Raw genomic sequence first — 24,195 nt, forward strand, 5'->3', positions numbered from 1 at the left:
CACTCATTCCTTCTACCTTTTTTCCCTTCCTTCCTTCTCTTGGCTGATCATCATCATCATTATTATCATCATCATCCATCATCGTCACCCACTTCTCCGACCGACACTTCCAGCCATCAGTCAAATCAAGGAAAGCCAGGGATTGACCATGACCATGCCCACTCCCGCAGTTCCGCACCGCTTACTAAGGGCCTTCTCGTTCGCCCCGCGCCAGCCGAGCCAGCCGGGCGCCGGGCCCGACTCCCCAGCATCGAGCCCAGAATTCGAAATCGAAATCGAATTGGATCTGCTGGCCCCACAAGGAGAGGATGGAGCCGCACATGCAGATCATCGACCTGCAGACTGCCAGCAAATCTCGATGCGACGACGTGTCACAACGCAGCTGTCAACGTCGCCCGATGCACTAGAATCACCAGCCTGCACCCCGTCATCTTCACCAACAACCTCTCCCACTCCCCAATTTCCCTGGCATTCGCAGCCTGCCGCACACTTTCGCAGGCACAGGCGCAGCGGCTCCATCACTAGCGTTGTCTCAGACGCGTCTTCTTTGTCAACAATATCAGAGACAGGGAGCAGCCGGGGCCCGCGTCAGAACACCAGGAGGAAGTCGCAGCGGGAAGCAGAAGCAGAATCTGTCTGGAGAGACTTCTGGTGCTGAGGCACAAGGAAAGAAACTAGGATCAGCAAGAGCAAGGAAGTTACTTTGAGTCTCATCGTCACGAGGAAGGCGACAGCCAGCCAGCAATCATGTTGAGGTTGGGGCGCACCCTCCCGTCGTCCGCGGCCAGGGGCATACGACACGCATCCACCTCAGGAAGCCAAGCAGATCGCAACACGCCCGCCCGCCAGAATATCCGCCGCGTGGTCCTGACCGGTGCAGTCGCCCTCATCACAGTGGTTGGCGCCGTCACTGGCGCCAGCCTCAAAGGCGACAAGGACGCCGTCAGACAGAGGGAGAAGGTCCAGGAGATGCCCGTCGCGGAACGCATAGCCATGATAGACGACCGGCGCGCCGAGCTTCTCAGGAACAAGGCGACTCTGGAAAGGAAGCTGGACAGACTACAGGCGAGGATGAGGGGTGATGCTGCTGTCACGGAGGGAGATCAGCCGAGGCACTGAAAGGATGGCCCTCGCCAGATTTCGGTGGCTGGGGGCTTGCCCGCCGAATATATCTCCGATCAGGCGGCCTTCATATCATTTTCAGGCCTGCGGTGGATCATTTAGACTTGGTATGTGAGGAAATCTGCCGGCGGCTACCATCACCAGTTCGAGGCAGGCCATCGTCGATTGAGCGGGCGCACCGGAACAGCACAAATCAAGAAAGGCTAGAAATCTCAAAAGGGACTCGTCAAAAGGAGGTCATCGAAGAGAGGAGGGGATGCAGGCACACGACTGCGCGTGCGCGGCTGGCTACCTAGTGTGCACACCTGCAGACACACACTTCACCTGATCTCAGCCTCCAACATATCAGGCATCTTTTCCTACCACAACTCAACAACCGGCGGGGTGGCCGATTCGGGAGAGCGGGGGGCATGGAAGCCCCCGCGATGACCCCGAGTTCAAATCCCGCCGGCTGCCACCAGCAAAATTCTGATGATCCCAATCCGGCCTCGGCCGGGGCGAGGGGAGGGGTTTTCTGACTCCTGGGGGTTCGCCTCTGGGAGGGTCTTTTTGTCTTTTTAGCCCAACTCTGAGATCTTGTGGCGATATCCTGTTCTCGTATTTTCGATGGAGTCGGCCGCATCTTCTGGCCAGAGGTGACCCTTTTTTGTCGCCTCAGGCTGCGGCATGCTCAACAAAGGACCTTGCGAACCTGGGTGGCCTCCCTAGGACACGAGCAAACGCGACCTCAACTCGCGCGAGGACACGGCGGAGAAGCTTTGGCGATACAGTATCACTACAGTTCAATGGAGGCAGCAACGAAGGCATTCACTGCCTGATCACGAGCACATTACGACGTTTTCTACGCATTTACGAATTTGGTGGCATACGCGTATTGAGAGTGGCAGGCGAGATCCACTCAAAATCGAAGAGAGGAACGGTGATTGGAAATGCTCTGGAGTTGTCACCTTGTACGATGGGAATATGAAGAATGTACCAACAGAGCTACAATTCGACGATAGATAGTGTACACTAGAAAGAATGATACCCCAGGCAATCACAGTACAATCATCATGTCCCAACACTCACCGACCGTACCCACCATAGTATCGAAACCACAAACCAAAACACCAACCCTTACCATCGTGAAAATGCCCTGTTCGTCTCACCGAAGCACTCCCTCCCCATGGCCCATGCGCCCCCAGACTTCAAGCGAGCCGACCGGCAGACCGAGCAAGGGTCGTCGTGAGAGCCCGTCTCAGGAAGAGAACAGGATCTGTAACAAAACACCTCAACCTCAACCTCAACACTCGCCTCGCCTCGCCCTGCAGAAATACCCACCCCGTGGGCGGCGGTGGATACTGGATCGCCCCTCCCTTGGGCCCCTCCCCCTTCTTGACCCTCTTTGCCCCTGAGCGAACCCGTTTCGTAAATCCCCCCCAGTCAATTCAACACGACCCCTTTCCAGAACAATTTTGTTTGTTCTTTTCGTTTAATTCTCGCGTCAACACAGAAAAAAAGTTGATCACTTGCAGGGGGAAAATCACTGTGGGTCCACCGCTCTCGATAATTATATGTCTGCAAAAATAGTTCAGATCAACGCCGTCATTCGGGAAAGGCAAAACGCCTACGCGGTTCTGTGTTCTTCTGGTATCATTAAAATGTACTAATTTTGTTTGTGACGCAAACGAGAAGGTTTGTCTATCACCGCCGGCGCCGAGGCCCGTGAGACCGCCGTCCGTAGTGGTTCTCTCCTCTTTCCGTCCAGGCCAGCCCGTCCGTAAATTTTTCCCTCTCGAATGATGACCCCAGGCTTCGGTGATCAGCCTCCAGATCGCTCTATCTCCGGTCATCGCAGTCCCGTTTATCCCGAGCCACAGCCCAAATGCATTCCTGTCCTGCCAATCTTCCATTTGTTCGCCTCCCATGTGCTTAAACAATCATGAATGAGGGCCCGAAGATGGCTCCGCTGAATCAGCCCCAAAACGCCAAAACGAGAAAAAGCCCATCTCAGGAGGTCTGAGTACCAATCATCATGCCTCCCTCGCTCCAGCACAATGTCAATATTAAAAATATACATTCAAAAAGTGAAAACTAGAATCCCTGTCGATTGTTGGATTCAACGTTGATGTGAGAGCCGCGAAGCTAGACGCTGTCTGATCAATGTTTTAAGAGGAAGTCGGTGTGAGCGACTGCGAGGATAAACGGTTCATATCCGTCGGTTCAGGGGTTCGAGGCGGCTTAGGAATCTCTTCCACGTCGTGTTTCTTCTCCTCTTCGACAGGCAGTTCGACTTCAGATGTGACTTCGTGAACGATTACTGACTTGTCGTCTGATGTGTCACTGTTGTCCTCAGGAGTGTGCGACGGATCCTCTAGAGTGGGTTTGAGAGTGGTCTCAAGGGGAGTCGCAAAGTCTTCAGCATTTTCGTCCTCCTCGGGGCTTAACTCTTTCGCCTCATCCAATGGCTTCGGCTCTTCGATCACAGCTAGAGGCTTTTGTTCTGGATGGGCAGACTCTTCGTGGCTCGGACGAGGGCTTTTCTCAGTCATGCTGTTGGAGTGCCCGTGGAAACCCTGGAGGATGGGGCGGACACCACCTCCTATGCGAGACCAGAACATGTTCTCTCGGAGTCTCACACTCTCCTCCCACGCAGCTTTCTCCGAGTCCTCATCGTCGGTACGCCAATGACCATCTTTGACAATCCTCAGGAAACCGAGGAAATCACAGGTAGCTCGTACACGACTGAGGCAGTATCGGCACAGAGGGTAGCGCTGCGAGGAGCTGGTCTCGCTGGTACGGAAGCGGTGTCTTCGAAGATACTCCTCATCCTTGCGGTTCTCTCCGCAGAGCGAGCATGGGTAGAACTGCGGCTTGGAGAGCATGGCGTATGTACCAGTGGTTGGAACGGGCTCAACCACCAATGAGCCCTCCGACATGGCTGAGATGACCGAACGACGTGCAAGCCAAGACAAGCCAGGAGCGATGTCGAGACGAAGCGTCGGCTCGATATCTTCAGCGAGGACCCGCTTGTAGAATTTGCAGTCCTTCAATGGTGGAATCGGGACCATGGATGTGGTAGACATACCGCTGACAGTTGATCCTGGGGTGTTTGGCGTCTGTATGGACAGTGTGGACGAAGCTGCCGGCGATCCCATTGAGGACAGAGAGGCCGTGGACGCGCTGGAGGGGATGCCTATTGAGGTCACACTGGAAGCTGGTCCGAGAAGGCCGAGGCCAAGGGTCGTATGGTTACCCGATGGTGGTCGGCTCGCGGGTGTTCTCGATGCTTTGCAAAGGCCTACGAAATCGTCGTAAGCGCCGATATCGCTGCGAAGGACCGGTTGCAATAGATGGGTAAAACTTGTCGGGTAGGATGGAGACACGAGGTCTGGGAGGCCGGACTGCGAGCCAAGATCTGATGTGGGCGTGTCGTCCTCTCTCGAGTCGAATTTGCTGTAACCTGGGGAAGACGGTGTCGTCGTTGCGGTGTCGTTATCCTGGTCGCTCATTTGTTCCATGACGTGCTTCAACTCGATCAGCTGCTCTTGTTGGGACTGCAGCAGACCCTCGGTGTCGGCGAGTTGGGCCTTGAGAGCGCTGTTCTTGCGCTGTAAAATCTCCTGCTCCTTGCGTGCGTCCTCTTTGGCCGAGATGACCATCTTGTTGGCTTCCTCAAACAGCTCAGTCGTCAGGTTCTCCAACTCTTGCTCGATTCTCTTTTTCTCGTTCTCGGCCTCCACGCGCAATCTCTTTTCGTCAGCAATTCTAGACAGCAGGTTAGTCTTCTCTGCCTCTGCCGACTTGCGCCGTATCCAAATATCGCCAACCAACATTTCTCTTTGTTTTGCAAGCTGGAGCTCCATGGACTGGATCTGCTCCCGTGCTCTCTCAAGCTCGGCCCGGGTCTGCGAGAGGTTGTCGTCGAGCGTCGTCTGGTGGTTGATGGCGTGGATGAGCTTGGAGCTCAAGTGTGCGACCTCGTCGTTCAATTCGGGGTGGGCGTTCGAGGCGTCATCGGCGTTGGATGGTGTCATTGCTCTGCTACGGGGATCGGGGATTGTAGACAAATCGAAGTCGCTTTCTTGTATGCCGGCGTAGATTCTCTTGGGTTGTGTCTGGGGAGTCACGGGCCTTGCCAGCGACGAGATATCGGCGGCCATGTTGGAAGTCTGGGTGTTGGACCTCGGCTTCGCGGAGGTGGGGAGCGAGCTCACGGTAGGAGAGGTGGAGTTTGACTGAGAGCGTAGGTGACCTAGTCGTCGTTGTTGTGGTGCCGGGCTCGCACTGGGGCTATGGTGGTATGAAGACCATCCTGCGGCCACGGTCATAAATCTGCGCCATATCAAGTTAGACGTTTGAGTTTTGACCTCCATGTGAAGTTGAGGTTGTCGCTGAGGCGGGATTAAGGTGAAGTGGAGTGGATCCAGTATAGGGGACGCGGCACACGAGAACGAAGTCCCCCATTGTAGATGCAACAGCAACCAGACAGCTATGAAGTCGAGACGGGGCGGGCGAGGAATGCGGCCATGTAAAGCACAATGCTGTGGTACCAAAAGCGGGAGTGTCCCTCGAGAACAAGGGACGGTATAGAAGGGAAGGTGCGGTACATACGAATCCAGTTTGGCGGATTAAGGGCAGGACCAGTGATGGCCCTGCAAGACAAGAGACTAGAAAAGGGTTTGATGCTGTCGAGGAAGGAGATAGGGAGTGTTGTGCTCCAGATCGACAGCAGGGAGAGACAAGTGAATGTCTCGGAGGTCCAACGATGCGAGGGCTAATAAAAAAAAAAGGTGAGGAACGGCGATGTGCCGAGCAGCTTGGTACAGCTCAACGGGCCGGTAAATGAGCTGCTGGGATGAGCTGAGCTGAGCTGGGCAAGCAAGTAAAGCGCGTCGTGACGGGTCGAGTCGGGACGATTCGAGGAGAGCGCAGGTGAGGTGAGACCTCTGAGCCGAAGGAATGGCTTTCAGAGACAGATTAATATTAAAAGGTAGCCATCCGGGTGTACTGGTAGGAATTGGCCTAGGTGAGGGATTAGAGGCTGGAATGTGCGGGTAGTGCGGGAAAATTGAATAGAGAGTATGAGTTGGGAGGATTGTCGAGATAGACAGAGATAGAGATAGATAGAAGGAAGGGGAAAGGGAATGTGTGTATGTGTATGAGTGTGTGTGTGTGGGCAAGTGGGAAGGAAGGAAGGAAAGTTGAGGGGAATGACGAAGTAGCTTTACGAGAAAGCGATATATTGCAAAGAATGGACGAGAGGCGCTTTGGGTGGGAAGGAAGGTGTGTTCGGGAGGAGGCGAGGCGAGTTTAGTGCAGGTCCAGGTCCAGGTTCAGGTGAGAGGAGAGAACAGAAAGCGGATAGCGCCAATTAGCAGCTGCAGCTGCGGGCCTAGCAAGCGGGCACCGGGGCACAGGGCACAGAGCACAGAGCACTGGCAGCACTGGCAGCAAACGCCAACTGAACAATTGATCGGATGCCCGGCGGATCAGGAAGGCGTGAGAGGTGGAGCCCCCAGTCTTGCACAATCAGCAGGGACGACCCAAGCCGCAGGTGACAACCGAAATCAGACGCTAAAACGGGAAAGTGCCACTATAATTGGCCAGAGGGGGGGCAGACGTGCAGGCATGCAGAGTGCAAGAGTACGACACCCCGGGGCCCCGGTGCTTACCATAGATGGAAGATTTCGAGGTACGTACCTCTTGCAAAGTACCTGCCCGGTCTGCGCGCCTGGGCAGCCAAGTGGTGTACAGTGAAGCGACGGCCGACAAGGTTCACCTCACCTCGCCTCGCCGCAGCACAAGAGATTCGCAAGTCAGACCACCCCACGGACCGCCCCCAGTGCTTGTATATCAGAGTTGCACAAATTATTCATGAGCAAGAGCAACAGGAAGCGATGCATGCAGTCTGCACTGACTGCACGGTGTGATACTCAGCGTGTTGATCTCCTCAAACAAGCAGGTTATCAGGTCGTTGACTAACTCACTCACCTAACTCGCTCAGCTCGCTCTCTCACTCATTCATCTTCACCTAATCCGTCAGTGGCAGTCGCATCCGTCTTTTTAGCGCCCGGGCCGGAAACGGGGCGGGGACAAACGTCATCATGGGCCAGCAACTTGGACCAACAGAAATTCGCTCCTGCTAATTTCGGCCCCAAGCGGGCAGGCTGGCAGGCATGTAGGCATGCACGCGGCACGGCAGGCTTTGTTCTTGCCCACGACGGCGCAGCAGGGAACAGCGCTGGTCAAGCCACGCGAGCACGGGCTAGCCCAAGTGCTAAACTCGATAACGACTTAGCCTGCTGTGGACTAGGGCCTGGAGAGCGACCGAAGTATCTATGTACAGTAGCACGAGTACGACAGCGGGCAACGCGCTAGGCTGACCTTGATGAACCTTGATGAATCCTTGATGAATCCTCAGTCAGTCATCAATCAGTCAATCAAGCAATCAATCACTCAATCAATCAATCCTCGCCGTGGTGGAACAGAGCCCAGGTAACCTGCTGCCTGTAGCCTGATGGCCTCCCAAACCCGACGGCAACTGCACATGCCCACCCAGCTGCAGACGTATGCATGTGGTGCTGAATCCCCCTCACCTGATCAAGAATATCATTTGACTGTCTGTTGACGCTGAGGACTGCCAAGTGGGTTCGCCGACACAACCTGACGAGAGCTCTCGTCCAAGCATCCATTCGCAAATATTTGCTCATCCAGGTGTTTTGATGGGTTTGACCTTGACCACCAGACCATCCTGTAATCCCATCACACAACAGATTCCCACGGCTCAATGCATCTAAACAGCCGTCTTGGCACCAGTAGACTCCCATTGGCTGGCCCTGTTGGCCCTCCCGGCTCGACTTGTTGCGTCGCATGAGAGGCCTGTCGTGCTCCCACGACAGCCTGCTTCCCTCGGCTCTCGGGTCACATCCGCTCGCGACACATCAGTCAGCAACCAATGCAACGCAGCGACAACTCACCCCCAGACAACAAGGCTCACGGCCCCTTGCATCTAGACTCCCAGACAATCTGCTGTGCGTCCACTCCCAGCTGTCGGTTGTTTTCCAATCTTTTTAGATTGAAGGGTGCTGCCACTGGGGACTCTCCCTCACCCCGGTAGCCTCCTTCAAACGCATCAGACGTCGCGACAGGCCTCGAGAGCCTGCCAAGTCCCGAGCTCAGAAATGCGAAAAGAACACGAACCTTGGACCCGCGGGAGCTGCCACCTTTGTTTCGCAAGGCTCCCCCTTGGTGCTGGGATCTTCCGACTGGGGACGAACCACTGCCGAGACGCCCCAAAACCAAGATCTATCACATCCGACCCCATACTGACAATCATACAATCATCAGGATGTGCTGTCTCGCCACACATCACAATACCGTCGCTCCGAAAACCTAAAATTTCAACGCCACATGCCGGCTTCTTTCTACCTGCGTCCTGACTGGACCTTCCAGAGCAGCGCCGACAACGCGCTAGTCGGACAGCAGTGAGCGCCTTGCCAATTCGTAAGGCACACTGTATTACAACAGTGCTGCATTACGACAAGAAGTGTTTCATGGCTCAAAAGTGTATCGCGTCGACATCTTAATTCTCCCCGTCCCATATGCCGCACCCCCAGGAAACGACGTTCAGACGAAAGGCTTCGTTTCCGTCGTCTGTGGGCTCAATGCAGCCTCGCTTGGCCAATCCACATTTCTCAATCCGTCTCTCCTCTGTCTGGTCTGTCGTCTCCGCATAGTCGCAACCCCGTCGTAGATCTGTTCCCGTCCGAGGTTCAGCACAGGCGCGCACCTCAATCTATCGGACGCCCCCTCGCTGTTGCTTCTGACAGTGTGCACTCCTCAATTACTCGAACCGTCCATTCTTCGCGAAGTTTTTCTTGACTTTCTTGAGTTCTTAAGCTCCTGTCAAAGTTCCTGGCCAGACCAGTTCTAGCCTTCCTGCTGCCACTTTGGCTTCACACATCCACTTCGCAATGTGTTTCAGACAATAACAACGTCTTGGGCGCGCGCAGGGATTGTCCCGCGCGCACCGTTCCCTCAACACTGCGAACTCTTTCGCTGCACCATTTGGAATATTGCACTAGAAGGTCGAATAAGCTTTCCTGTTAGAGTAGTGCTGCAGGTGCTGCGTGAGTCTAGTGTTACAACCAGATATCCGATGATATCGCGCTCGAGCTGGAGACGAACCCGAGTGGGCAGGTCTTTCGGAGTTTATCGTGATGTTCAGGAACCCGAGGCACGGACGGCCACGTTCTCGTTCTCGCCCTCGCCCTCGCAACGCGACTTGTTTGATATCGGTCCCGGGAGGCTTAATCACAGAATTCTGTCAGTGAATGAGTAGGCCCGTGTGGTTAGGGGCGAATTGCCACCACGAAGTGAATTGATGGCACCTTGGCTTGTCAACGACAAAACGGGCAGATATGGACGTGAAGACTCACTGGAGGCATAAATGGTAAGTGCCGCCGAGCACGGTGTCCCCTTTGAGGCCAATCTACGCCAGCTGCCAACGGTCATGCCAGCCCTGATCGCCACAACAGCAAGTTGTTGAATATTCCGGGGAAACGTTGACATTGTCATCAACCAGGATGCTACGCAAGTGATCCTGGTAGCGCGAAAAGACTTCAAAATGCTTCCGGCACGAGGCATGGTGAATTGGCCGAGAAGCATCTCAATGCCTCCCTTTCCTGCTATCCTTGCTCGCACTGGCCAACAGTCAGTTGCAGGGTGAAGCTTGTCTTATAGTCGTCGATATCACACAACAGCCAGAATCAAACATCCAGAGAAAAAGGTATTTTCCTATTGAACCATTTCCTAGCCTAATCGATTCAAGATCTATGAACAACTTTATTATTAAAGGTCTGTTTTGAATTACTAGCAGCTTATATGGGGCCAAATGACTTCTGGCAAATTGATGGTTGTATTTAATAATGTTCCCAATGATTAGTTTGGGTTGGAGAAAGAATTGTAGATTCAAAGGAGAGGGCTTCGAAGGTTGCGGCCTTCACTTTCAGAGTGACTTTTTTGGGGGACCACCCACGCACGCAATGGAATTTACCGCTAGATGGCATATCTGGACTTCCGCGGCCGTCTTCTTCAAGCAAGGTAATGTAGAAGTGCTCGAGAAGTTCATGCTGTGCGACAACCACAGAGTCCAATTGCGTAGAGGCGAGTTATAATTAGTATGGTGAGTTTGGGCTGAGACGTCTGGGCGAGTGCATGTAAGCCAAAATGCCTACATGCAGCCGACCTGCGCTGAACCTCAGGAGATTCTCAAGGCATACGGGCTCCTTGGCTTTGCGAAAGCCTATGAAAAGGGTTGCTCATACCGTCTTGGCCAATTCGTGAGGAAATACTAAGCCTGCATGCATTAGCGCTGATAAAACACGTTACGAGTACATATGCTGATCGAGCTGAACCCTACCCACCGCTTCAAAATCTTTTTCATGTCTTTGAATCCTCAAAAGCACCTCAAGACAATGGCCAGCGGAATTACATACGTCCGGCAACAGAAAACACCTTCCCTCTCGCTTCCGTTCAGAGTGCTTGGCTACCGCTTGTCAGTGGGATTCTGGTTTCGGCGAACGAAGGACACTGTGAACAAGCCGAGAGAAGACACTGTGAGCTTCAGCTTAATGCTAGCCTCAATCCAAGTGCGAACGATGTTAACAATAATCGCGATCCGTAGGATCCCGATTTGGATCAATATCACTATAGTCCTCTTCCAGGAGAGCGACACATTCGCGTGCTCGAGCTACATCCGGGCGCAGGGAGCGAGCCGCTTTGCGGCACCCTCTCTGATGTTTCCCTGGATGACTCTGCTGCCGACTTCGAGGCACTCTCGTATGTTTGGGGTCAGGGGTTCAAGAATCACGGCAGAGTCGACCTTGGTCACGGCCAATGTCTTAGGCTCTTGCCTAACCTCGAAGACATTCTGTACAATCTTCGCCACAAGACCAGCCCGAGAAGGCTGTGGATCGATGCCCTCTGCATCAACCAGGATGATAACAGTGAGAAAGGACCACAGGTCATGCTCATGGCCGAGATTTATGCACGCTCCACCTCCATCATAATCTGGCTTGGCATGCCTGGGAAACACTCGCAGCTCGGCCTGGAGATCCTATCCTTCTTGGCCACTAGTGACACGCGCAACGGCAGCGACGCCGCGCCGTGGGACCACCTGCCCAGCCGTCAGGTCGTCGCGGCGCTCCAGGATATCCTGGGCAGGCAATACTTCGAGCGGCTCTGGGTCGTCCAGGAGGCCGCCCTCGCGACGCACATCAAGATGCACGTGGGCCGCATGCACATCGAGTGGTCCAGCAGGGCACAGACGCGGAAGTTCCTGGCACGCATCAAGATGGCGGAGCTGTCGCCGTCGTGGCAGCAGTCGGAAGAGCTGCGCCGCGTTGACTTCCCGCCCATGCGCGAGCTGCTGGAGCAGAGCCTTGCCGCGGAGGCTAGGCGGAATGGCACCGTCGAGGTCCCGTCGCTCCTCGACGTGGTGCACTCCATTCGCCACAGGCAGGTGACCGACCGGCGTGACCGCATATATGGTGTCATGAGCCTCGTGACGCCAGCTGAGGTCGCTGGCTTCGTCCCGGATTATTCTCTCACCTGGGAGGAGACGTATCGACGATTCTACGATTGGGTTGAGACCCAGGTCTTGAGGGACCCGGAGATTACAGTCGAGGAGATGAAGGAGGCTGATGAAGGTAAAGATACTTCGAATGAGAAGCGATCGACAGCGCAGTTTCCCAAATAAAAGCCAACGTGTACTTGATGCTATCAGCACGATTCGACATTAGACATGGCGTTTTGATCAATGGTACCGGTGGTAATTGAAGCAAAGTGGTTTTCTGTGGGCACTGTTGATTTCAAATACACAATTTATTAATTATAATTCGTTTTCAAATCATTCAACAGCTTACAAGTCCGCGGCCTTCTATGAGTTCTATTAGTAGTTGTCAATTTAGGACAGCATCTAGTTGACACTCAGAGAAACATGCGCATGCCGAGCGGGGCGTTTTTGAAAACTCCACATATATTACTGCAACAATGCCGCCACATTCTCAAAAATCGCGGTACGTTACGATGGGGACCGTTGTAGTTTATTGAATTCCCCATATATAAGGGTATCCCAAGGAAGTTTATTCCGAGATAGGTTTCTCCTATGAAAGATTATTCTGTAGCTGAGTAGACTTTCCCCCCCCCCCTTCCAATTTTCCTTTCATTTATGCCAGGGATATTGTGATCGTGAAGCAGATATCTGATCCTATGCTCATAAGAGGTTTCGTGGTTATACGTTTGACGAAACTTGACGGCTAGGATCTACTAGACTGCGAGCCGATCTCATAGTATACAATTCTTAAATGTAGTCTAATATGCTCGCGGGAGAAGAGCCGTTAGTGTCTTCCTAAGTAAACAGTATATATCCGCCTCATCCATATATGTTTTCCGTCTGGACTACGAAATCGGAAATAGGAAAAAGGAAACAGGGAAACAGGGAATGCGGTTTGTGATAGCGATGACTATGACCAAGAGACTGTTCCCTCTAAACTTACTGACCACAGCACCTCCAGCAGCGATGCTTCCCTCAGGCGTACAGGTAGTGTAGATGCCTAGTGAGACTATCAAGGTATTCCAGAAACAGACTTCACTGCTGTCAGTCTTAAGTGAGGCACCCCCTGGCTGTCCCAAAAAAAGTAGTACGGGCCGTTCAAAGAGTGTATTCGGTCCGTGTGTAAGTTGCTAGCTCGGAAGCCCTGTGAAAGGAAGTTCTGAGCATCTGAAATAGCAAGACGGTTTGGAACGGCCCCCACAGCATAACTTCAGCTTCATGATAACACAACCTAAGTACCCTAGGCCAAGACATATCTTTCAAGTGCGCTTTCCATGTTTGACAATATCGTGTTGGAAATTATTGTGGCAGGTGATCTTGTCGGAGTTTAGGGTGCAGCCGGTGATGTAGTGGCCGTCAGCATCTGACACAGACTATCAGATCATCATTCTTGCTCTTCTTGGCTTCGAGAAACCTTTTACTCCTCATTTGTTTCACATAATGAGTAGCACAGCAGAAAAGGTGCCCTAACTGCTTGAATAGAGTCATACAATCAAGGCGCGGCTTAGCCTCCACCCTCCACCAGGCCTGTGGGAACCCTTGGTGTGCCATGTCTTGTAGGAGACCTGAGCACATGAATTCCTGCATTTCCCACAACCTCGATGCAATCTTCATAAAACATTTGCCTGCCTCCCATATCAAATGTAAGAGGAGAACAGAGGGCTCTCTGCACTTTCTCACATAACATTGCTCCTCCAGGGATACTATAACAAACAGTCGGACCCAAGGTTCTTGATAGGAAGTCCGATCACGCTAGGCGCATCCAGAAGCTGGTTTGTGTTGAGCTGAATCAAACACAAATGATTCAATCAATTTTCATGGCGACCCAAACGACGAGGACATAGCAATCGGCAGGTTTATACCTCGTGTGCGTGGCAGGCTCAACTGGTTAGATCCGCTTGGCGAACATCTACGTGAGGTTACTGTCTGCTATATTACTGTCTGTTATATGACTGTCTGTCATATTACTGTCTGTCAGGTTATCGTCTGTCATATTATTATCCGTCGGGAGGTGGGGTCTTTGGAGTTGTTTGCCTTCAATGTTCTCGCATATTTCCCCTGTATTTTGCCCTGCTTACATATGTACAGCATATAACTATACTTGTGGTGGTGGCCAACCCTGCATGTGTAGCACACGACTAACTGCCACTAGCAGCTGTATCCATAGCGTGGAATACCTGAACCCGCATCTTGGCTAGAATAGTGACAAAATCAATAACAACAGACAAGTTATCTGATAAAGGTGGTCATAGAAGATCACAAAGGTTGGGATTGACTTCCCAGCCCACAGAAATGGCCTTGTCACGGCTTTCTCACAATCTACTAACGCTAATGCGAAATCGACAGGTACAATTACATTCTTGTTTTCTTTATGGTATCCTAATGATAAGTTATGAATTATGTATACATGTCCCACTTTGATTTGAAATAGTAGTAGATCCGATGCGACGAAACGCGTGCAGAAGCCATAGACTGTTCCAAACGGAGGATGATGTGGTGCTTATTATCATGTCACCGCAACTGAAAATGTCTTTTCCAATGAAAGTCGAGTAGAATCAGACGTAACTAGTAGTGACTTGAAGAAACCGAACTCGTCCCTGCTTTGAACATGCATGTACCTCTCCTCACACCCCCCAAGTTCTTGGCAAATTCCGTTGCGAAACACATGCATTTTGACAAAGTCAGCAAAACAACGTAAGAAGTTAAGATCAGCTCAGGTCCAACAATGGAACTTCCACGCCCAGGGTCGCATGAGGCTTAAGTGAGTCCAGAGATGCCGCCGGGTGCGTCTTGAGATACGGCCTCCGCGTGAAGAAGATCAGCACATCACGAGTCGCGAGCGCTGTCTTGTCCTCGGCATATACTGCCGTCAGACTATGTTTACGCTCGTGATCGACTATCATCATGGTATCCAGGAACGCACTGTGCCTGTTGCGCCCAACAATTTTGAGCGGGGACGACTCTCGCAACGAAATGCCCGTAACCTCGTCCATACTGTGTAGGAAGGTGGCTGCGCTATTAGAGGCCATATTTTTGGAACCTAGGAAGGTGACCAAGGTGTGATCAGCTCCGTCGGAATGCACGCCCTCCAGAGCCGGTTCACCGAGAAGATCCGGCGTGGTATGAGTCCGAACACTGAATGCGATACACACCCATTTATTCACGTCATAGTTGAGGTTCGTCCGCCTGGCAACATCGATGCCATTGACCATCATGGCTTTGAAAATGAGCACCGCCAGAAAGGCGCTGTTCAGACCGAGGTCGGCTTTAACCTCGTCAAAATTCCGGATCTTACCGGAGTCGAAACGCTCAAAATCCTCATCTTCGGATAGCATGAAGGGCTGGTTCTCAATTCGACGCATAGACTTTGTGTCCCAGTCGAAGCAGAAGCGAGAGTTGACCGATGTGCGAAAAGGGATGGATGGATCGGATTCCAAATTATCGCTTGTGGAAGGAAGGGTCATAATATCTTCGTGGCTGGCTCCAAGGCCGAGCAATATTGGTAGCATGTCTTGCCCTCTCACGAAAACGGACCGCTCTTTGATATATTGCTCCCTGATCTTCATGATTTGAGCAACAGCCTCGTAGAAAGATGGACTCTTCGCGCTGTCTCGAAGCTGACGCCTTACGGACTCCATTCGTGTGCGGGTTGCAGATTGCCCTCGCGAATGCGGTCGAGGAGACGTCTGGCTCGCAGGCATGTCTACCGGTGTGGCCGCACCCGCAACCTTGTTCTCGGATGCATGGTGAAGGATGTGTCGGCTTGGGACGGCTATGGCGGCAGCAGCGGAACTAAGTCGACGCTTCGTCGAGCACAGTGACTGAATCGAACCACCACGCCTGGAGAAAGTGAGCGAAAACATCTCTTGTGCAAGCAGGATAGTAGATACTGTACAGCGGAGGGCAGCAGTGATTTAAGGACCTTGGACGAGACTTGGTGTATTACCTAACGATATTCGCAAAAGGAGACCATGTGCAAATACATTCGGCGTATATTAATATCATTCTATTTTCCAATATTAGGTAAGGCGGTGGGGAGGCTTATTACGTATGGTGATCGGTATTACTGGGCGGCCGGCCGCTTTAAAATTTCGGGCATTTACACGGGCAGTTATCTGAGAAACTAACGTAAGCCGACCAGTCACCAAAGCAGCACAGCCCTTGTCACGGTCAGGACTGCAGCAAAGAAGAATATCTGTTGCAAGACACAGCAATTTGCCCAAGTTACTGTCGGCATACGGCGGGAAATCGTCGTAATTGTGTCTGTTGTTGTTTATCTGCGGTTCTTAGATCAGATGAGAGGCTGTATAAGATAATTAACTTCTATAAAACTACCGACTATACTCTAAGTAGGGAAGGTATTCGCTTTTGTGGCAGAAGGTAATTCCATATGTGGCCGGTGGCAGGAATGATTGACGACCTGGACATATTTACACTGCTTCTTTCTCTTTATTGCTGCAGCGAGATGTCGCAAGGTACAAAATTGATGAAGTGGAGGACGAGAACCAGGCAATTTGGAAGGCAAGGCTGTGAATCAATCTCATTTTAAATCCATTCGATTCAAATGACAGGACCAAAGACTCCACCATTCCCTGTTTACTGTTCGATGGGCCAGTATAGTCATTTCAAGCCGTTCAAGAGACTCGGCACCATGAACAAGGTTCGTATCGTTGGCTTAGTAAGACGTTGTAGTATAGACTCAGGCTACACATGCAGTTTGTACAACTTTGCCCGTGTTTGCGAACGAGCCAGGCCAGCCCGATCAGATCAGATAGCTCGCCTTCGTCGTCAACAAAGTTCGAGACAATCACACAGTAGATATATTACGTGAGCTTTGACTGCCCACACGACTTCACCAAGCTATGTGCAACGTGACGGAAGAGATTATGTGACCATTGCCTGAAGTTTGCTCGAGCTTCACCCATAGCCTTAGAGTTATCATGTCTCGGGCCCTAATTCATTTCTCCTCCCCAAGGCATCGGGGCTTCCTTGTTTATATTCTGCGACCTTTTCAATGCCAAGATTGGACCAACTTAGTGTCATAGACTCCTCGATGATTTGTTTCGTGCCCAGGTGTGCTGGATCACCTGAACGCCTGCTGTATCCGACATAAAGCCAATCCTCTCGGTTTCTTCCATTAATGAAAGAGTAGATTAGTCAAACCGACGGAGAGGTTGGAAGCTATAAAGCTACACGGTCCTTTCCTACCCCACCGCTTTGTACTGTAAATGCCGGGAACACCTCAGCGGGATGGCGCATACAGACACAATACGGTCCGAGTCGGATCTGTTCGAGTTGACTCTGAGGGATCGCTTGCGCCCAGATCTGGCGGTAGCATATGACATGTCCGGCCTTGTGAAACTCCAGTTTAGCCTAGTCCTGGGCAATACAGTACTCACCATCCTCAACATAGAGCTGGAACACAGCCGGTCCGATGCGCTCGGCCTGGGCATTGTACCAAATGAATATCTTTTTGGAATACCAAACATCTATTTTCTCTCAAGGACAAAGGAACCCGGACGTGGTTCAATTTAGCAAAACCGGTGATCTCTGAGCGCCGGTCGGGCGTTAAGACATGTAAATTATTGATCTTCGCATTGACTCATCAGCCCTGCCCTGCTTGCGCCATCGTATTGAGCAGCCGAACAAGCAATTCTACGTGTGGTCTTACCCCATGTCAATTCAGATAGCTGACGTTATCGGTATGTGGTAATATGTGACCGGCGCACGCGGAGTGAGTATGATCTAAGCAATGTTACTAACCCGTAACGTGACCAATATTTCGTGGTCCTGCTAAGGAACGCCCTTGGACATTCTGCCGCCACCAGCACCAGGCCACATCAGACGTGACAAGAAAGTGGGAGAAAAGAAAAGAGGAGATCATTAGGCCCTCGAAACCAATTCGATACTTGTTGAGACAAATACCCCCAATCAATCAAGCCAAGCTCCATTACAGGTATCACATCGGGCTACGATGTACCCAGACGCGCCCAACCCAATTCAAATTCAATTTGCACCGTTGAATGAAGGCGAAAAATGCAAGCCTAGGCTGCCGCCGCTGATTCTGATACACGATAGTAGTGGTACAACCTTCAACTACTTCGCGCTTGGCGACCTGGATCGTGATGTGTGGGCAATCCACGATCCAAATTATTGGGAAGCCTCCGCCTGGGAAGGTGGCCTAGATGAAATGGCAAGTCATTACGTTCAGCTAATTGAAGCTGTGGGAATTTCAGGCCCTGTTGTCTTGGGAGGTAGGCCCTCACTCTTATACCTACATAAGGTCCATAGAAAGGACAAACGTTATCTGGCCTGTCCTAAAAGCATGAGCTTACAAAACATAACTTGCAGGCTGGTCTTTCGGTGGTTTTGTCGCAATTGCCATGGCTCGTATGTTAGCAGCTGGGACAACCTCCATTGCAATCACTGCTTTGCTATTGATTGATTCCCCTTACGTTTTCTCGCCGAGCCACATAGATCCAACACTGTCAAACACCACTGAGCCTGACCTACAACCTGCTCCACTGAATGATCTGCCAGATTTGGCTCTAAAATCGATGGTCCGGTCTGATATCATGTTGGAGAATTGGAATCTACCTACATGGGAACGAGAAGGATCTGAGAACAATCGCCACTTGGCGAATCTATCAACACATGAAAAGTCCGAGGACAGGCAAGTGAAATGCGTTGAACAGAACAGCAATCTCGAGAACGGAGACTCGGGGCTGAAGTCAACTGGTCCACCACCCGCCCTTCTTGTTCGCTGTAGAAGATATGTTGATGATCAATACAATTCATCAAATGTCTGTTTGGTGGACCTTCACCGACACGAGAAGCTTCTTGGATGGGAAAACGGGCATCCTGGCTTTATAAAAGCTGTCGTTGAGGTTGATGCTGATCACTATAATATTTTTGATATCAATGACATTTCCAAGGTACGAATACTTTGCAGTGTGCTTGATATTGGACACAGCTCATTACTTGCATAGATGGAAAGTCTTACGAGCTCACTGAAAGAGGTTTTGGCTACTGTTTAAATGACAAAGACAGCCAGAAAGACTCCGCCTGTAGAGCGATGATACGAAATCAAGCACGCCGCATGTTTGTCAAATGTTATTTCAGGCAACGGCTGATGAGGACCAAAAAGGAGTGTGTGAAGGGGAGTCCTGAATCTACCTAAAAGAATTTGATGTGTCTTAATAAATAGTTGATGAAACGAATAGTATTTTCTCTTGCGCTTTCTATAGGAGAGAAGTCACACATGTTCAATGTGCCCTAGAATCATTCCCATCAGACCTAATTGTGTTGTTCACAATAGATAATGTGTGCTCACCGAACGGGGCCCCTCTTTGACCTGGCTGAAGGGGATAGTAATGCTCAGACCCAGCGTGATCGTGTAAGGGTAAACTATCTCGTATATCCTCTTCTCATCGAGTTGGCTAGCTAATCTCGGTACATCATATCGTTCTGCGGCTTGGCATCCGGCCGTCGTCCAGCTAAGCATGGCTATATTCACCCTCGGCAACACTGCCGACCTGTCCGAGCAGTTCATGCTTGGAATCGCCCGCCAAGCGCAGTAGTTCACCCGCTGCGCGAGAAGATGGTCCACTATCTGTGGATGGGCGGCTAGAAGAAGCTCTTTCTCTACAAGATGAAGCTTCTAGATAGCGTCGTAATATAATCTCTGCCAGTAAGAATTCCGTCTCTCTTCACTTTACGAGCCGTATTGCTCTCAACACCCCTCCCCTGATCGACCAGACATTCTGGCTTCTGGGTTCGAAGCCAACAAGTACCTTTGCCCCTCCTCTCTCTCTCGCGCGCGCTTGCTATCTTTCTCTACCTTCACAGTCTCCAGACGCCGCTGGGTCAAGCGCAATATGACGCTGTCGAACGCATTCAAGCTGAAGACAGGCGACTGGATGTCGATGGATTTGCACCGGACGTGAAATCCGAGTTTGCACGCGGATCAGGGGCGGTGGCCGTACCGCTTCCTGGCGAAGCGTACGGCGAGCCCGGCCAAAATGAGCTCAGCGGCGCTGCTCGTTACAAAGTCGCCGGATCATCTCGACTTCGGGAAGCCACCGAAAAGTGTGCAAGGAGTCGGAAGGACACATCGTCACCTAATGACACGTCTATATCCCGGGATCTCATTTCGTTGCAGCAATTACAGCAGAACAGTGACATCCTGTCAGATACCTGACGATCTTGAAAACAAAGTGACCTCCGTGACGTGTGGCTCTTCTACATATGGTTCCACGGTTCCATTCTCATTCTGTATAAATATCATTTACCTATTGGAGTTGGTTTTGTTGTACTTCTTTTACTCACTCGAACCACTTAGTCATTTACTCGACTGACTAATACATTTAGTCAGACCTAGGTCGAAAGACTAAGACTAATTTTACCATCACTGCCAAATGTACAACCTTTCGACATCAACTATATATATATTGACGCATGTATGCAACTTAGCTCTAGGATATGAAAAATCAAACTTCTTGGGACAATGCGGATATCATCGACACCAAGTGACACATCCATGGCCAATGGTACTGCGAAGAATGGCGCAAACGGCCATGTTCCTCGGAAACCGTCTCATTCGGGTCTGTCCCTAAATGAATACAGCGCGAGTCCGTCGCTGCCACCGGAGGATCATTGCCATCGCATTCGACAGATCGTGCCCGATGAGTATGTGCTGCCTAATGGGCATCCTGATGTTTGTAATCCCCCAGAGCACAATCCCCAACCAATTTTCAATTCGTTCCAAGGTTCCGTCCTCAGACCTTGACTCGTGGCTGACAGGATCCTCAGTACACCCGCCTTATCATGACCAGTCGCGTTTACGAAGCCTGTTCCAAGACTTCCTTGACGCCTGCCATCAACCTGTCAATTCGACTTGGGTGTAATGTGCTACTCAAGAGAGAAGACGAGCAGCCCGTTTTTAGCTTCAAGCTGCGCGGCGCTTACAATAAGATGGCCCATCTCGATAGGAGGGATAGCTGGAAAGGCGTAATCGCCTGCAGTGCCGGAAACCATGCACAGGGGGTCGCTTATTCCGCAAGATTGCTCCAAATTCCCGCCACGATTGTTATGCCTGCCAATACGCCAAGTATAAAACATAAGAATGTATCGAGGCTGGGCAGCTGCATCATATTACACGGTCAAGATTTCGACGCCGCCAAGGAGGAATGTTCGAGACTAGAGAAACAGCATGGCCTCATTAATATCCCACCCTTCGATGATCCCTATGTTATCGCTGGCCAGGGGACTATCGGTATGGAGTTATTGCAGCAGGCTAATCTGAGCAGGATTGAAGCTATTTTCTGCTGTATTGGTGGGGGTGGACTTATTGCTGGTATCGGTATTTTCATAAAGCGAATGGCGCCTCATGTTAAGATCATAGGGGTCGAGACCGAGGACGCCAACGCTATGGTACGATCATTACAAGAAGGCAAACGTGTGGTGTTAGAGGAGGTGGGACCGTTCGCTGATGGTGCCGCTGTGAAAACAGTCGGGAAAGAGACATTCCGCATTTGCCAAGAGGTAGTCGACGAGGTGGTCCAAGTGAATACGGACGAGACATGTGCGGCCATCAAAGATATCTTCGAAGACACTCGCTCCATCGTCGAACCAGCAGGTGCGCTGGCCCTGGCTGGCCTGAAGAAATGGCTAGCAGCGCATCCCAATCCCACTGGCGATGGAAACCGCGCCGTCATCGCCATAACCAGCGGGGCCAATATGAACTTCGACAGGCTACGCTTTGTTGCCGAACGCGCGACTCTGGGGGAGGGAAGAGAGGCTCTCCTTCGGGTCAATATCCCCAAGAGACCCGGTTCTTTTGCAGAGCTTATGAGCTACATCATGCCCCATGCCGTGACCGAATTCTCTTACCGCTTTGCGGGGTTTGCGGAATCAGAAATGGCCAGTGTGTTAATCGGTATATCACTCGATGGTGCGGCTTCGGAACGCGCACAGCAGTTACAGTCCCTTATGAACCGCATCACGGCAGCGGACATGGAGATCAAAGACTTGTCAGGCCACGAGGTGGCCAAATCGCATTATCGATATCTGGTTGGGGGCCCCTCAGATGTCGCAGATGAGAGACTGTATTGGTTCAATTTTCCCGAACGCCCTGGGGCGTTAGAGAAGTTTCTGAATGCATTACGGCTAAAATTCAACATCAGCTTGTTTCATTACCGCAACGGAGGGAGCGATGTGGGTAAGGTTTTGGCCGGCATTCAATGTCCTGACGCGGAAGTCTCGGATCTCGAAAATTCTCTGAGAGACATCGGATATCCGTGGACAGACTGGACGAAAGACGACGAGTTTCAAGCATTTCTACGAAGGTAATACAATTGGATGCGGATTGCAGTGGGACGAGATTAAGTAGTCGAGAGGAAGATGCGTCTTGCTGAAAGCGAGGAATTGAGTTCAACATGTTCTTGAGCGGTGATCAAATACACTTTGCACCGCCGAGATGCCCTCTAAATCAATGTGTCTTGGAGGGCCTTTACCATCTCTCATCCGGATGGCCCGCTGCGAGCAACCAATGAACCCCGTCCATTGGACGACATCAAGTGTACACTTCCTACGCTCTCATAAACAGAGGCCTACCAATTCAAGGACCTTAGTTTTCTCCATGCGGCCGGCGCACTGAAGGAGAAGAAGGGTTGCAAGTGCTTTACCAGAGTGGTCTTTGTTCCTTACAGGGTTGGTGGACGCCGCCAGCGTCATCATTAATGCCCAGAGATTAGGCAACTGCGTTCTTGTCAGTTTTTCTGAACTTTCGGGACGAGGTAGATCGCTTGTAATTGATTCATGCAAAAGTTCTTTCTGATCTGAGGAGACTGACCTTGCTTGTAACGCTCTTTTTCAAGGGTGAGACTGCTGAAGCTGTACGGGGTAGAGTACTCCTCGGAGCCTCCATAACGCGGGCAGCCTTCATTTGAAGATCATCCTGAGCTTCCAAGCTCTCTGATATCAACATTGACTCTGTGGCTTTCAATATTTCCTCATAAAATCCCCTGCGCTCCCAGGTACTCCATTTCGTTGCGGCACCGAAGACACTAGCAATTACGCCGGGCAGCCTCCTGTTGCGGCTTAAGCGTTGCTCGTTACAGAGAAACGATTCTTCTCCAAAATGTTGACCATAGTATGTACGAACGACATCGTCGAAATTTTCGAAACCCATCGTTTCTAGGTACGATAGAATACCCCTGAAGCGTTCGTCCACATCCATGCCCGCTGAGTTGCTGGGGAGACGCGGCGCTTCATCACATGAAATAGATGTTGGAGTGCACGCGTCATGTAGCATCAGATTGCTCGACTGGCCACCTCTCTGCTCATCCGGCCGTATGCCGTCTGTCCACGGAACCTCTTGCAATGGACTAGTAAGAATGCTAGACTCCCAGGAACTGAAATCTTCGGAGCTCAAGTAGGACGCAAGGCTACTGTCATTTCCAAGTGCAAAGCAATCAGATTGGCTGCTGGTCACTTTAGATAAAGTGTCTTGGGCTGCCATTCCATCAGCTCGCGTTGAATCTACTGCGCTTCGACAACGTACCATCTGTTCCACAACATACCGGTCGAGAGGCCTCTTTGTCTTTAGCGTATCTAGTAGCTGGCGATGAGAAGACTGCCTCACCGTCATTCTCTGTGCCATTGCTTCTGTCGCCTTTCTCTGATAATATAGGATTGGAAAACTCGAAGACCTCTGGTTCGACGCTTTTCGTAGTCGCTGTACCACCGATTGAAGATGAGGTACCGTCCGCAGGAGGAGAGCGTGCTTCGGCCGGCCACTCGACAGGTGAGGTCGAGCGCAAAGAGTCTGGCCTCTGCATAGGTGACCCTGGGCTCCCTTCACCGCCGTCGTGGTAATCGTTCTCCCTTGATCGAAGCTTTCTTTCGCAATTGTCAAGCTTCGCCTGAAGGTCGGCCATCCGGTCTTTCACGCGCCGGCCTGTGGCTCGTTAGCACTAGCCTGTATGCTTGAGAGGGCCAACAATTACGGTAAGTTCTTTGCGCAACACGGTTCTGTATGCGCTTTTTCATCGTGCGGTCTTTGGCGGTGGTCCAGTCATCATGACCACTGATTTCGTTGATATGTGGCAGTGAATACGGTGGTGGATCGCCGTCCGAGTTAGTGACAGCACCACGGCTGCGACGCATGTCGTCGAAGGTAGAGAAGCACGTCGAATCAATGGGTTCTGGCGTTGTATGATACCTGACACAGCTTCTTGCGCCTGTTGGAATCTTCAATATACCAGCATTACGGATCCGCAATTTACATAGACATGCACCTGCCGTAGGTGGAGAATTTGCGCGTTGCTATTTAATGCAGATTTACAAGGTTTGTTTATGTGTATACACACCGCCGGCGCTCTACGGGCTCTACACAAACGTTAGATATCCCCCGGCGCGGGTAGGAAACCATCCGTTACCCCGCCTCACCACAGTGAACCGCCGCCCAACTTGCT

The 24,195-nt window shown here is 51.5% G+C and overlaps 7 protein-coding genes across 7 annotated transcripts; 4 read left to right on the top strand and 3 right to left on the bottom strand.

Annotated features, from left to right (window-relative positions):
• Nucleotides 1-148: 148 nt before the first annotated feature.
• Nucleotides 149-658, top strand: J7T55_012139 (uncharacterized protein; the record flags this gene model as incomplete). The annotated part of the gene is made up of 1 exon (XM_053136997.1): nt 149-658. One exon carries the CDS (start codon nt 149-151, stop codon nt 656-658), a length of 510 nt encoding a protein of 169 aa, XP_052999942.1.
• Nucleotides 659-3,269: 2,611 nt separating this feature from the next.
• On the bottom strand, nt 3,270-5,477 carry J7T55_012141 (GDP/GTP exchange factor Sec2p; the record flags this gene model as incomplete). Its single annotated transcript, XM_053136998.1, has 1 exon — nt 3,270-5,477. The coding sequence occupies one exon, from the start codon at nt 5,475-5,477 to the stop codon at nt 3,270-3,272; it is 2,208 nt and encodes a 735-aa protein (XP_052999943.1).
• Nucleotides 5,478-10,580: 5,103 nt separating this feature from the next.
• On the top strand, nt 10,581-11,863 carry J7T55_012142 (Heterokaryon incompatibility protein 6; the record flags this gene model as incomplete). Its single annotated transcript, XM_053136999.1, has 2 exons — nt 10,581-10,721; nt 10,790-11,863. The coding sequence occupies 2 exons, from the start codon at nt 10,581-10,583 to the stop codon at nt 11,861-11,863; spliced, it is 1,215 nt and encodes a 404-aa protein (XP_052999944.1).
• Nucleotides 11,864-14,427: 2,564 nt separating this feature from the next.
• J7T55_012143 (uncharacterized protein) lies at nt 14,428-15,582 on the bottom strand (the record flags this gene model as incomplete). Its single annotated transcript, XM_053137000.1, has 1 exon — nt 14,428-15,582. One exon carries the CDS (start codon nt 15,580-15,582, stop codon nt 14,428-14,430), a length of 1,155 nt encoding a protein of 384 aa, XP_052999945.1.
• A 3,639-nt stretch (nt 15,583-19,221) lies between these two features.
• Nucleotides 19,222-19,919, top strand: J7T55_012145 (Cytochrome P450 monooygenase 2; the record flags this gene model as incomplete). Its single annotated transcript, XM_053137002.1, has 2 exons — nt 19,222-19,295; nt 19,568-19,919. 2 exons carry the CDS (start codon nt 19,222-19,224, stop codon nt 19,917-19,919), a joined length of 426 nt encoding a protein of 141 aa, XP_052999946.1.
• Nucleotides 19,920-20,225: 306 nt separating this feature from the next.
• On the top strand, nt 20,226-22,069 carry J7T55_012146 (uncharacterized protein; the record flags this gene model as incomplete). Its single annotated transcript, XM_053137003.1, has 2 exons — nt 20,226-20,435; nt 20,531-22,069. 2 exons carry the CDS (start codon nt 20,226-20,228, stop codon nt 22,067-22,069), a joined length of 1,749 nt encoding a protein of 582 aa, XP_052999947.1.
• A 246-nt stretch (nt 22,070-22,315) lies between these two features.
• On the bottom strand, nt 22,316-23,887 carry J7T55_012147 (uncharacterized protein; the record flags this gene model as incomplete). Its single annotated transcript, XM_053137004.1, has 4 exons — nt 22,316-22,477; nt 22,572-23,212; nt 23,283-23,678; nt 23,728-23,887. 4 exons carry the CDS (start codon nt 23,885-23,887, stop codon nt 22,316-22,318), a joined length of 1,359 nt encoding a protein of 452 aa, XP_052999948.1.
• Between the last annotated feature and the right edge of the window lie 308 nt (nt 23,888-24,195).

Source organism: Diaporthe amygdali, assembly GCF_026229845.1.
Source record: "Diaporthe amygdali strain CAA958 chromosome Unknown NODE_2_length_3802984_cov_64_841326, whole genome shotgun sequence".
In the NCBI taxonomy this organism is placed as follows: Eukaryota; Fungi; Ascomycota; class Sordariomycetes; order Diaporthales; family Diaporthaceae; genus Diaporthe; species Diaporthe amygdali.